This window comes from Oenanthe melanoleuca, chromosome 2 (assembly GCF_029582105.1).
Source record: "Oenanthe melanoleuca isolate GR-GAL-2019-014 chromosome 2, OMel1.0, whole genome shotgun sequence".
In the NCBI taxonomy this organism is placed as follows: domain Eukaryota; kingdom Metazoa; phylum Chordata; class Aves; order Passeriformes; family Muscicapidae; genus Oenanthe; species Oenanthe melanoleuca.
Window position 1 is genome coordinate 137,327,645 of NC_079335.1, and position 14,844 is coordinate 137,342,488.

Consider the following 14,844-nt stretch of genomic DNA (forward strand, 5'->3'; position numbering starts at 1 on the left):
AGTTCTAATTAATTGCCACTGAAAACATTGCCCTTCAATTTGACTATGGAATTTTAGGTAATAAAGTACAAGCATAAAATACAACTGTATAATAAGCTACCTTACAGGAACAGATTTACTCTACAGAAATGTTATTGTTAACAATAAGCCCCATCTTATGAACCAAAATCTTGTATCATAGGGATGTTGACACTTACATCCTTAACCTTCTCTGATGTTATAGGTTTGTTGTGACAATCAATAGCTCCTTCAGCTACAATAATAATATTCAGCCTTTTCTTTCGTGCACGGTTCTGTAATAAAAATAAAAGTACATTCGTGCAGTTAAAAAAAAGTAGAATTTACAGCATAATTTTATAAGGAATATATATGCTCTACATTAAGCTGCTAGGATTTAAGGAAATACTTCTTGTATTTGATCACTCATATGTGACATATCCTCACACCTTTTATTTTCATACACGTCTTTTCACTGACGATGTAAAAATCAAATTACAGAGGAAATGGACACATATTGCTTTTATAGGTATAAATTTATGCAATTCCTAGAGTGGGTCATATCACAGAGTGCAAGAAAATATATGTTCAAGATCACAGAGAACTTAATGTGCCACCAAAACCAAAGAACTGCTTAAAGTCCTGATTCCACTTTTTAATAATTGCTTTCAAATAAACATCTGCAAAGACATCAGGGAATTTCAAACATATTAACAAATTACCTCTGAAAGCTTAACACACATTGAATCTTCCCAGCCTTCTTCTGGTGGGTATTCAGGAATAAACACCCAATCTGCACCACAGGCTAAGGCACTAACCAGAGCTAGGTACCTAATAAACAGAACAAATTATTAACTTTTATGGTTCAGATTTCTTCCATAATCGTACCTGGACAAAACACAAAATGCTGAAGACAATACCTACCCACAGTGTCGCCCCATAACTTCCAGAACAAATGTCCTCTGATGGCTGTAAAAATAAGAAAACAAATCAACTGAACCTAGTACCATGAAATTGCTTGTGTTTACTATGGTTACTGAACTCAGAATTCCTTAGCAAAACAGAAAAAACATTAAGAAAACAAAATTAGTGCCACATAAAACAATGTATTTAAAATTAAGTATCTCCTAATGCACAATTAATTTTCACTATTTTCTTATAAAGCATGTATGTGCAGCTAGGAGAGAAGATGTGAACCTTTTATGGAAATGTAGTCCCATATTTAATGACTGTAATGATATAACTATATTAAAAAAAAATAATTGCTTAATTCTTACTGAAATAAAACTAATATAAGATATGCTATTTTTGTATTATTCACAGTGTGTCTGGATCTTCTCTAACAGACTATGACTGAAAAATACTAAAATCATTAAAAACCAAGTCTGCCCCTAAGGCTGATGCACTCTATGATCACATACTTGAAGTGCTGCCATGACAGGAATGATGAAAAAGCAGTTACTAAGAAAAAAAGAAACCCAGACACTTGAACTATGCTGTCGAAAACAACTTTTATTTCCCCACCTACCTAACCTCTATTTAAAATGAACTTATACAAAAGCATAAACATCTGTGTGTTTGTTATCAGCCTCTATAATATGCTCAATTTACCTCTGAGCAGTGGTCATGATGGCATCCACAACTTCAATTATTCTGTGCAGAGCTGAGTCAGTACCAATGGTCATATCAGTGCCACAGAAGTCATTGTCTATGGATCCAACCATTCCCACAATGTTAAGGTAAGCATACTTCTTAACAGCCTCTGCATCAATCTTTCCTGTAAAGAAGTATTAAGAGAAACAACTGTAAGATTATTTTTAAAAAATTAGATGTATTGCTTGGGTTCTCTACTTTTATAAATTAAACATATCCAAACATGAAATTATGTTTAGATATTTTAGGTAACAAGGTTAGTCAAAAACTACAAACAAAAGCCAATCAAACATCCAAACAAAAGAATCCTGCACAGAACTCCTTACAGTAAGGAAGGAAATAAGAGCTTTTCAGTCCATCTTAAAAGATCAAATAATTACCAAGTTTTGTAACCAACCTTAAAATTGATGACTTCAAACAGCATCATTCAAATTTTAGTCTTAGTGTATAACATGTTAAGAAGAAGCAAAAGGATGCAAACTGGATGTGATTATGGGCATATGGAAACAGAAACCAGCATCCAAATTTGAAGACTTCTCTTTTGCAATGCTGAAAGGCTCTGATTTCATGATTAATAAGCAAACAGAACAGAAAAGCTCCTATTCTACATCTTAGCAGGGTTTCCCAAGACAGCAATGAAAATGCTGCATCATCCAAGAGTTCTACATGATCTCAAGGATGAAATAACATAGCTGCTTAAGCACTTAAAACTACCTTAGTATAAGTGGATGGGATGGTTATAAATATAATGTCAAATTTTTAATATGAGATTCAAGAACTATGTATCAGTGTGTTTAATGTCTACATTCCAGAAAAACCAGCAGAAACCATAATGAAAAATATAACTAATGTCCATGAAGATAAATATAACACTGTGACGAAGAATCAAAATGTTTTCTATGAATGTATACCATGCATTACAAACCTCTTCAAGAGTTCCAAATGTGACTCAATATCTGGCTGACATATTCTACTTAGATTTCTAAAAAGCCATTGACAAAATCTTTTGCCAAAGGATTTTGAGGAAACTAAGCAGTCACTGTATAAGACAAAAGGCTTTTCATAGAGTAAATAATGTGAAACAGAGGATAAAAAATACGAGGCAGAGGGCAGTGGTAAACACAAATGTTTGTGTCTTAGGAAGGTAATCAATGGAGTTCTACAGGGATCTGCACTGTCCAACACACTCAGCAATAACCTAGAAAAGGGAATGAGCAGCAAAGTGCCAAAGTTTACTGATCAAACGGAATTATTTGGGATCTAAACATATGGAGTGTCTGAGAAGAAATGAAGAACACTAGCAAGACACAGTGAGCAGTAAAGTATCAGATGGAATTCATCGCAGATAAATGCAAACTAAGACACATGAAAAAAATGCACCCTGACATCACAAACAAAATAACACAATTTCCAGCATAATATAATAATGCTGTTTTCATTAATAAATCAGCTTCAATGCTCAATAGCAGTAAAAAAAAAAAAAAATCAATATATTAGAAAATATTAGAAAAAGAATAGAGAACAAAACAAAGATCATTATACTACTGTGTAGATCCATGGTTTGCCCTCATCTTGAATACTGGGTGCAGTTGTGGTCCTCCCCACCTCAAAACAGGGTAGAACTGGAAAAGGTTCAGAGAAGGGCAACAAAGATGATCAAAGATATAGAACTTACATATAAGGAACAACTAAGCAAACTAGGACTCTTCCATCTAGAAAAAAAGATGATGAAGGGAAAATAAGACAGCTATAAAATCTCAAGTGGCATGCAGAGAGGAAGAAGGATTCATCATTCATGGTTTATTCTAACACAGAAACCATGGACGTCAAATGGTCTAGAAGCCAGCAGGACCAAAATATACAGAAGAGGATTCTTCACAATCTTCATTATTCACTGGAGCTCTAGAAATCATTGCTACACAATGTTTTCAGCAAAACTCTGCATGCTTTCAAGTAGACTGTATACATTCATGGAAGAGAAATTCATTAAGGACTGCTAACAGCATCTGGTTTAGGAAGCCCCGAAGACAGACATGGATGGAATCTATCAGAGTATTTATGTATTATGAGTAACACATAGCATCAACACAGCATTATTTTATACCTTACTCTTCCCTATACATTCTCCTGGATGCTATCAAAGACAACTACTGGGCTGGCTGTACTTCCATCAACAGCCACTTAATGCTCTGATCTTAAACAAACAGTGACACACAGGCAGGAAAGCATCCTAATTTAATAATGTACAAATGTGTAGCTTGTTGTAGGAAAGGAATTACCACCTCAGATAGGATATGAGGGCATAGGGCTTTTCAAGCAAAAGGAAAGAAGTTCAGATCCTGAAAATGATTCATAATAGAGGAAAAAAGCCACACAGACTGCTGCCCAGTAAATTCTTTGGACCTTTATGATACGCACGAGCGCATGCACAGAAACCAAAAGCTATTACTTTACAAAGAACCACGCGATTTCCTAGAACGAAGGCATTCTCTTTTTTAGACACGCTCTGGATAGAGCTGCACACCTGCAGCTGGGGTTCCTCCCGTCCCTGCAGACGGAGCGCAGCCCAGGGCCCGGAGCACGCTCACCTTTCTGCGCCAGCTCCTCCAGCAGCCCGCTCCACTCCTCGCGGAACAGGTTGGCCCCGGTGAGGCTGCCGTCGCCGCCGATCACGCACAGGTTGGTGATGCCGCGCTGCACCAGGTTGAGGGCGGCCTGCAGGCGGCCCTCGCGCGTGCGGAAGGGCTTGCAGCGCGCGCTGCCGATCACCGTGCCGCCCTGGGGAAGGACAGCACCTCCAGTTCGCGGTCTGCTACATTACTGTGCATTGCCAAAATGGATTCCTGACCTATTCTGTAGCGTAACCTCCGCGTTTTAGTTTTATAGTGTGGTAAAATAACGATAAACGAGATATTATCAAACCTGTCGGAATGTGTGTTCAAGAGCAGATACCCGCACAAGGGAAAAACAAAAAGAAAACCACACAAAAATGACTGATAAAGAGCTACTCTGGAGGGAAAATGTTAAATTATATGGGATTAATTTTAGCAGTATTACAATAAACAAGTTGCAATTATATTTAATGGCAGAAGTGATATACTAACTAGTTAAGTATTTAAATTAACTTGCCTCAGTGTGGTATTCTACCCTCTAATATCACGAGATAGATAAACAATGTATCCCTGAAATTCAAAATTAGTATTGTCATTCCACAGAATAATGGAAATAACTGTCTTTAATTCCTTACAGATCAGACTAATGCCACATTTTATGTTTTATGGATTATCTGCTGCACTTATTAACATGAATTTAAAAGCTTCTTTTGGAAATGGTGGTGGCCATTTTTTAAAAAACTGTCCTGTCACTGAAACCTGCAAGGTGTCTTGCTGGTCACACATTATTTACACGTCTTCTGTGTTTATGTTGTTCAGTCACTCAAGAAGTTTAATTTTTGCCTTATTTATCATCACAGTAAAAAGTAGTATGAAATAAGACTGAAAAAGCTATTTTTTTTTCCCTGCAAACAAATCTGGAAATGATTACATCATTTTTGCATAAACATTCCCTTCACTTTAACTTGTAGCAAATCTGTCACATCCATCTAATTTTGAACTTCAAATCAGTAGTGGCTGTACTGGCACAATTTACTCTATCAGTAAATGTTTCAGCTCTCAGACCAGTTTCCCATCTTTGTTGCATAGCTGCTACTGGAAAGAAAAAAAAAGTGGAACAGAATACAGCTGTCTCGAGACAAAAAGGCAGATGTGTACACACAGAGACGTTAAAAAAAATCTAAAAAACACTAAAAAACATCTCTGAAACTAGGTATTTTCATACTTAGGAAAAACAGATGTAAGAGGAAAAGAAACTGCACTTGAAACAAAGTGCTATCTGTTCTGAATAAACAGAAATATACAATGGGCTGAACCTTTCTCATCAAAACAACTAAACACATTCTGTAAGATAAATGCTGAGGTTCACTGTTGGTCTGTTGAATTCCCAGCAATAAAGCAAAAAGGATGTTTTTCTTTTACACTACACAGGTATAGGAGTCTATATCCTGTTCCTGCCAATGCTCTTGGGTGCCTCGGCTGAGAGAACTCAATTTTCTCGTCATCATAAGATGCATCTGGATGATGCTCTTAGCCATATTGCTTAGTTTTATGATCCTTATGGGTCTCTGTCAACTTGATATGATTCTAATTATTCTGCAAGATAGACATGGGGGAAATAAAGAATAAAAGAAAAGCAATCAAACACAGGGGACAAAATACCTTACAGTACTCCAGGCCATGGGTTTAAAAAAAAAAAAATTGCCTCCACTAACTGCTTTATGTTCATTAATTTTACAAAAAACTCCAAAGAAACCCACGCTTCACCTGGAGGTAGATTTTAGAAAGCTTGGCAAGCAGTAAGGCCTCTTCGCCAAACACAGCACCTGCTCTGGAAGAGGTAACAGCATTACCATGCTGAGCAAAAGCTGAGGAGATCCAAATGGCCACACTGCAGAATGTTGTAATAAAAATGTACAAAGTCATTGGCAGTATATGAGCTCTGCAGAACTGCACTGTAATTACATCCGTTACTACAATTCTAAATCCACTTACACAGAAAGCCAACAGGGTTTCATCAGAAATTATTTGCCTTACAAAACACAGCTGTTTCATGTTTTGGCCCTATAATGTCTTTTTTATTAAATATAGACTTGTCAATATGGCTTTAGGAGGCTAATGACATGTGATGTTGCAAATCTAGAACAAAGGTTTTCAAGATTTTTTTCTGGGCTCCAAATTCAAGACCACACCAAGCTCTTTAGCAAGTGTCAGCCATCCACACTGCAGAAATCAGGCTCTGCTGAAGTGGTACATGCTGGTCATTCAGTCATCACAGAGTTCAAATACATAATTAAAGCAGTTGCCTGGATCTAGAATTTTGGTTTTGTTTGAATAAAGAGGTTTTGGGTACCATTCTCACCCTTTAGCACTTACCACTTGCAGGATACTTGAAACACTTTCCCATGAAACTTCTACAATATTATCACCTCCATCAACCATTCCCTGGTAACCCTGTAAAAGGGAAAGTATTTCATAAGTCTGATTTTAAAAACTACATCAAATTTCCACTACAGTAAAAGTCACCTTGTGCACTTTAATATAATTAAAAACAGTGAATAAAAAAATACTCAGTTTAAGTGAAACAATATTCAAGCAGGTATCACTGTTTCTTTTAAGGGGGTAAAAGGCAAAACAAACCTTCTTCCTAAAGGATAAGTTCCAAAAACAACTTCAAGATAAGGTAATACTTTACTCAGATTACACAGCTATTAAGCTAGAGTGGTAATGGTGCTCCTTCTTTAAGAATAAATAGTCAAGTTGTTTTTTTTTTTAACTACAAAGAACTTTGAAATGCATGATAAAATATGTTCCTTAAAAACATAACCTCAGCCTGAGGCCATGAACTTAGGAAATCTTTGTAATACATTGTACATTTCTCCCCCCAGTCCTAGTAATAAGCAAAACAAGATAAAGAGCAATAAACCAAACTTTTTCATGAAAGGACAAGAAATGAGGCAATACAACCTTTTCATCTTTTTTTTTTTTTTTTTTTTTTTTTTTTGAGGCAGTCACACAAGAAATAAAAGACATTTATTAGGAAAAAATACAGTTTTTAGTGATGTATTTAAGAAATTCCTAATACTTTAACTTAAAATACCTTAACTTAAATGGTCTTCTAACCACTGCATGCTGTAATATGAGAAGAACTACACTTACCTGAAAGAAGGAAAACTATCCTGCAAGCAGCTAAAGGGTTTTGCTTGGCTTTGCATTATTACCTCTCTACAAAAATACTAGCAGAATGGCAATTACAGATTCTTTTCCATTAGGTGAAACATTGATTTAAATAAATAAATAAACAAACAAACAATTAATAAAACAAAAAGAAAATAAAAAGCAGTCAAGTCTTAAGTCTAGAAAAACCTAACTGACAGCCACCAGAATAAAACTGGAATTGCCATTGAACTTTTTTGACATTTATTTAAATCCACAGAGAAAATCATAACATGTTAAAAAAAAAAAAAAAAAAAGACTACTAAAGAAAAATAACCATGACAATGTTTATGTCTCCATTTTTAGACTATGCATACATATTCCCCACACCAAGGAACAATCAAGCTAACCTGTTTTCTCTGTGCAATTTTTTCAATAATAAGTCAGGAACTAGAAAAATAAGGGAATTCAGAAAACCGCAAAACTGGAAAAATTTGATTTGGCAAGACTCAATTCTGCAAGAGTATATGCAGAATTTACTCAATGAGCAGTAACTTGAAAACATATTAAGCCTAAAGTGGCTTACTATTCATATAATATATTTGGGTTTTTATGTCAAACTTTGAGTCCTTACCAGCAAGAGAAATAAGAATGTTAAATAACCTGGACACAGCAAAAGTACAAGTTACTCAATTAGGCATTTCAGGATTCCAGCATAGATTACAAGGGGAAAGCATGAAAGTTTCTGCACAGTGAGACTTGACTGATTAATTTAGAGTTAATATAATCAAGCAATAGAAAAATCATCCAGATGGAAAACTACTTATGTCTTTAATTTCTGCATCCAACATACTTTTTCAATATTTTGCACACCCTCCAGACAACTCTGACTTGTATCTAATGTACACACATAGAATGGTGTGGATTGAATGGGACCTTAAAAGATCATCAACTTTCAGCAGGGACATCTCCCATGAGACTAGGTTGCTCAGCTGGTTGCTCAATGCCCCATCCAACCTGTCCTGGAACACTGCCAGGATTGGGGCATCCACATCTTCCCTGGAATCCTGTTCCAGTGACTCACCAGTCTCACAGTTAAGAATTTCCTCCATATATCTAACCCACATTGCCACTCTTTCAGTTTGACCCCATTACTCCTCGTCCCAACACTACAGTTCCTGTGAACTATCCTTCCCAGCTCCCTTGTGGGCCCCTACACATAGGACATACTATTTGTATGCTAATGCATACACACAATGACTTAGAGAGCTAAACCATCATTTAGACAATTTGTTCAGATTTAGAACAAAATGGAAAAGGAATAATGCTCAATCTATATATCAACTTAAAAGAATTTCTCCCTCAGTTCAAGTGCAAAGATCATCAGAAAGAAGCATTACAGTGAATACAACTAAGCTTGATGATGGCTAATAAATTACTAAGTTCATTCATCACCAGAGCTTTGCTGGTTTGCTTTTTTAATAGAATTCTATGTTCCTTATATAATTCAGTAACAGAATGCAAGCTTTTCCTAAAAGTATTTCTATTGACAACTACAATAACTCAAGAGATCCACTGGCAATAAGTCCTCAAAGTGTAGTGTAATGTTGCATCTTAATTCAGTTTGTAACACTGACTCCAGGAAGCTGCACTGAGAGTTGACAAAAATATACACAGTTGACAAAAAACATGTATGTGTGCTCAAGTCATTCACCTTCCATTTTAACTTGAGAGGAAAAACAAAAGTGCATCCAAAAAAGTATTACATATAGGAAATATATACATAAAAAGACTGATGGAATAAAATTCCCAATTTTCAGCTTAACAAATCTAAAACACAGAAAAAAAGCAGAGAGATAAAATAGTAGCTTGAACTGTCTGTAAGACATGAAACACCTCACAGCTAGGCTGAGGATGAGCTATGACCCGTTCCTGCACCATGTTTCTTTGAAGTAGAAAGAATTTGGGCATTTTGGTCTGGAGTCCATATCTGTGCAGAAAGTGAGAACTGGGGATGTATTAACAATTCCTCCCACTACAAAGTAAGGGCAGGGAACCTTTGGAATCATGATCTGTTTGAACTGTTATATTAACTTTTCCTAATTCAGTTGTCTGCCAAGTATGAGGATGCTACTTCTGAATAAGGTAGATAGAACTGTCACATTGTCTTCCACACCACTAAAAGATACAAACTATAAAATCCTAACAGCTTTCTAGAAAACCTATTGGGCAAAGAATTAATTGCTAATTACAACTGAAGTATTAATGATGAAGATTTCCATTTTTTGTTTTAGTTATGTAAACACTGATGAGGACTGAACAATGTATGTTTGAAGGTTCACCACAGTTCCAATTGTATGGCTATGGAAAGTCACATGATGTGACTACAGACCTTAATATGAGGGTGGGAATCTATCAATTTACATTAAAAAAGTAAATTATCACTTAGATCCTAAAAATATAGGAGCTTGGGTACTGAGATACTAAAACTGTGGGGCAATAATGGAAAAAATGAACTGTCAAAAATACAGCAAGCACAGTTTGTGAAGATCAGCTCCATTTTATGCTTAGTCCTTCATGTACCCAAAATCTAAATATTCAACAAACAAGAAGAAATCTCTGTGGGTCCAATGCTCACAGGATATATTCACAGACACTGCAGCTCCAGGAGAGCATGGCAGGAGCAAACACAGCTTCCAGCCTGAACTCTGAAGACAAAAGCTTTTGAAAAAGAACAAGCCATCTTCTGATATGTTACATGCAGGACATTTGGGGCTTTAACAGTTATGTGAGTTTACTTACTGAGTGAGAATTCTTAGATTGCCCAACAACATAAAATGGTATTCTCACAGAGTGCACAAACCACCCCAGAAAAGACATGAAGTTTTCCTCACAGAAATCCATGACTGCTGTACCACTGCATTCCCAATGCTGGCCTCTTGAGAAAAAGACTCTTAACCAAGCTGAAGAATCTAAAAGCTCCAAAGCTTAGTAGCAAGAGCACACATCTATGTGCTTCAATCCTGGGAAACAGGCAGGTTATCTGTACAAATATGTAAGACCTAAAGTTCCTAAAATGAGTTGCCATAAATGAGAGGCATCATTTTTTCTTCCCGTTCTCAATTAAAAAGAAAAAACGAGACAAAACAAAAATTGAACTGACTTTTATAGCTTCTGATTAGTGAAAAAAAAATTAAAAGTAGCCCCCTAGACAGCCTGATACTCTACAGATACTTCCAGCTCCTAGATTTTCATACAATGACTAAAATTTATGGGCATTCATGCATATTAAAATTTTAATTCAGACTGGAGTAGATTTAGGGAATAATGAGATGGTAGTCAAGAAGGGTAACTACAAACAAAAATAAAATATTATAAAATACGAAACTGTGAAGCTAGAGCAACTGTACAGATTTGCAACAGCAAAATTTTGAAATGTACTAACTTCAGTGAATTAAGACACAAAAGGAGCTTTTTAATTTTAGAGCTATAAATTCACAGGTATTATATAAACTATAAAAAAGGATATATAACAAATTATAGCTTTTACATCAATTATCTTCTAGTCTTCATTTTCACGTGAGTTTGCTTTTTTCCTTTTGGGACTTAAAACAGACCAAGAATTCCAGTATGTACCTGTTTCTTTCTTGGGGCTCTCAAAAAACAATTTTAAAAAGGCTAGAAAATTACTTAGATCTAATTCATTATCAATTTGAATTCATCTACCTTAGTAATCTCTCAAAACAGGATGAAGAAAAATTGAGTTAGGAAAACAGAGTTACTTTTTTACTTAGAATGTGGAACCAGTGCTGGCCACAGCTGTAGAAAACAGATGGTTTTGCAGTGCAAAAAAAGTTCATATGACGGACATAGCTACAGGAGAAATAGAGCGTATGATGACTACAGCAAAGTAAGCTTGAAAGGGCTGAGACCTTTAACTCAGTTTTTGGATCCAAATAAGAATACTTTCTTCTTTTGGATATGGCCACTTCAGGCTTTTCCTTAATTTTTTCAGAGCAGCTTCAATACAAATACCACTTTACCCTGACCTACATGTTAAAATGCTCAAAAGGTAGACTTAAGATACACTATTCTCTTTGTTTAACACACTCAAGTTATATTCAATAAACTGCAACTCAGAAGAACACCCCATTAAAAGCATTAAATAACTCAAACTGTACCCAAAAACACATCTTTATACATCACATAAAGGCTTATAACTGGGAACATTAGTGACAAGTGTCAGAAGAAGATTTTACCTTCATTACACTTCTCACCTTCATCTGTTTCCCATTTCAAAGGGATAAAATTAAATATCTGTTTCATTTCAAAGCTTGCAATCTTGTTTCTCTGAAGTACTTGTAGGCATTGTGAAAGAAAACTGGCTTCATATTTCAATTATGACCAGGAAGAGAAGAACAAAGCTTTGCATTTGGTACTTTACGAAACACAAAACTGAATAGACTAATCTAGAAGCAAGAACTTTTTCAGAGCCCATACTTTGAAATGTGCATTTCCTCCCAGACTCTACTGTTACTCTGAAGACAGAAGGACAATATATACAGGAAACTCAAAATCTCCAACATTGACTTATTTTTTACAATCAATTTTCATTCAGAAATATCTGTGACTTCACACTGGCCAACTCTACCAAACACAGGAACAGGAAAACTTAAAATAGTGCTATTTTGTAAGTTCCGAAAAAACAAATATTCAAATTTCTCTTGCAATTTATCACACTGTGATACCAAATATGTTTAAAAGGTGAAAAAATATGCTAATTCTTTACTTAGGTTTAATTAAAAATAAATTTCAAATCCAAGTTCTAGCGTTAAAGATGTCCAAAACCCTGTCCTTACTTCCAGAAAAGTATCTGACCCATTTCAGTGAGCCTGCAAAAGAGCTGAACACTGAAGGAATTCCAGAGATCGGCTATGTAATTAGCACACACTAAGTATTCAGAGCAACTTGCTGTAGAGCACAGTAGTAGGAAAGAATTTTGGAGCACAGTCCTCTGCTTATTTGCATTTCAATGCTTTGCATCTCATTAGTAAATGAGCTGTAGGAACAAACAGACAGAAAAAAATTGATAAACAGCTACTTTTAAAGATAAATTCTGTGCTTGTCATGCACCAAATTAAAACTAAAGTACTTTCTGAGCACTTCTATGAATTCTAGTACTTCATATTTTTATATTAAAGTTAGACTTTGCTGGGGACCTACTGTCTCTCTTATCAATTTTTTATTATAATTTGTAATAATCTCAAACTACTACTGAGCTGTACAGGAGTTCCAGTGGGAACAGAATCAATATATTTACTGTATTGTTTAATCTACAAAAATTTTATAAAAACTGAAAGTGCCCTTTATAAGGAAGTCTAACTGCACCAGTGTCCCAGGAAGACAAATGTATGGAGCATCACCTTTGCACTGACATTAAACTTGTCCCACATTTTTTTCTTATCACATAATTGCCACAGAAATTTACAATTTTCCTGCATTTATGGTTAAAAATTTCAACCACAAAATTCTGATGTCAGGACAGACCATTGATGGTCAAGTTTTTGATATGGCTTTTTTTTTTTTTTTTTTTGTTTGCCGGTTGAGTTTCTTCAGTTGCAACTTTCTACCTATAAGCCAGGTAAGATGGCACCAGTGACACAGTCCCCTTGATCAAAACCAAGCTGTGCAATCTGTGAAATGAGGGTGAGGATACATCCTTATCATACTCTAGGAAAATGGAGCCAAAGGATTAAGAATCAGTAGTTTAAGCAGGTTTAGGAAAATATTTATGAAGTACAATAGTGGGGCAAACATCCAAAAACTGCACAGATATGTAGCTCACTGCAGGGCAACAACCTCTGGTTTTCTCTGCTTTCAAGTCTTTGGTGGCACATAAAGAATGCCATATATTTAAGAAATTACTTTTAAATTACATAGTTTTAGAATATACCTTGTGAGACATGAATTTCCATACAAATAGAAAATACTAAATAAAACACGCAATGAAAAGGAATGGAACCTACACTTTTTAATTTATACTATTTACTCTCCGTGGTGTTTCTGCAAAAACTCAAGTTTAGTTAGAAGACAAAATATAGAAGGAAGGAAACAAAAACTAACCTCATAAATAAAATAGACTTTGGCATTTACATAGATTCCCATGCGTACTACTGCGCGCACAGCAGCATTCATACCTGGGAAGAAAAAGCAAAATCACATTGTTATAGTTATCCAGCATTTCTTGTACACCAAAAATATTCAGTGTCTTGAAAGTAAAGGGAACATTAATTCATTCCTAAAGAAAGACAATGACCAGCATCCATTAAAACAGAAATCTGCTTAATGACAGTGCAAGCAGCCCATGAGCATGAAGGGTTCAGAACTATTCTTTGTTACAATAATTATGTGAATGCCAGTGTGTGTGTTAATCAGAGATTAAATTGCTGCTGACTGCAACACAGCATTGTAAAAGTTACAGCTACTGAACAATGAAGTAAATTAATTTTGCAATAATGGTTCGTTTTCAGTCTGAAATACAAAACATTCAACAAGTTAAAATTCAGCTTCTTCAAATGAGAAATTATATTTGAACAGCTTTTCTGGGATTTCCAAACTAATACAAGTGTATATACAGCATTTTGTGGGTAGTAGACCCAAAGTTGACCTGGACAGATGCTCATTTAAAAAGATAAAAGTAGCAGTAAATTAACATAAATAATGCTACATTGACTCACTTGACAGAAAAGCATCTAAACACCACTTTGGTCCCAAAAACGCAAGCTCTGATTGGAATTCCCTGCTCACAGACATCTGACAAATTATACTCCTGTAAAACCTTCCATTTAAGTCCCATGGTAGAACACTTAACCTCCTGAGCAACACTGGAATTTCCACTGGTCCCTCTACACAGGCCAAATGAATTTGTGTTAAAACTCATCCCTTCAGATACTGCATTACCTTACTCACTATTCAGGAACTTTCCAAAACGAATCAACTAATTGCTTCCATACCACTAAAACAGACATAGGAGATCACACAAAGCATGAAGAGAGAAGTAGTTAGGTTACACTGACAGTCAGTAAAAAACAGATGCAAGAAGGATGACAACCCAAAGTACTGGGCACCAATTCTCCAAACGTGGTGCATTTAATATCATAATAGTCAAGTAGCAGGTAAACTCTGCTGCTTGTTGTAGGTTTTAAGAGTTTACCTATCTCCAGATATAAAAAACTCGTAACTAGAATATATAAACAACACTGCAAGTAACAAAGATCTAATCTTGCAGTATCTATCTTTATTGCAAAAAATACTGAGCTGTAGAAGTCATCCTGTCCAAAGAATCAGGCTGAGGTTTTCTCAAAGATTCATTACTTATGAACACACCAGGAAGTCCCTGAAGTTGCTCAACGTGAAACAAAAAACT

General features: G+C 35.5%; 1 protein-coding gene across 3 annotated transcripts in view; it reads right to left on the bottom strand.

The window, feature by feature from the left end:
* The window catches only part of PFKP (phosphofructokinase, platelet), a 42,288-nt gene that overhangs the window by 20,585 nt on the left and 6,859 nt on the right, over nucleotides 1-14,844 (bottom strand). For all 3 annotated transcript variants that reach the window (XM_056486030.1, XM_056486028.1, XM_056486029.1), the window contains exons 2-8: nucleotides 13,542-13,615; nucleotides 6,639-6,716; nucleotides 4,239-4,428; nucleotides 1,609-1,774; nucleotides 922-966; nucleotides 720-828; nucleotides 198-293 (exon numbers count right to left, since the gene is read on the bottom strand). In XM_056486030.1, coding sequence (XP_056342005.1) covers nucleotides 198-293; nucleotides 720-828; nucleotides 922-966; nucleotides 1,609-1,774; nucleotides 4,239-4,428; nucleotides 6,639-6,716; nucleotides 13,542-13,615 — 758 coding nt within the window. The remainder of the gene's footprint in view (nucleotides 1-197; nucleotides 294-719; nucleotides 829-921; nucleotides 967-1,608; nucleotides 1,775-4,238; nucleotides 4,429-6,638; nucleotides 6,717-13,541; nucleotides 13,616-14,844) is intronic.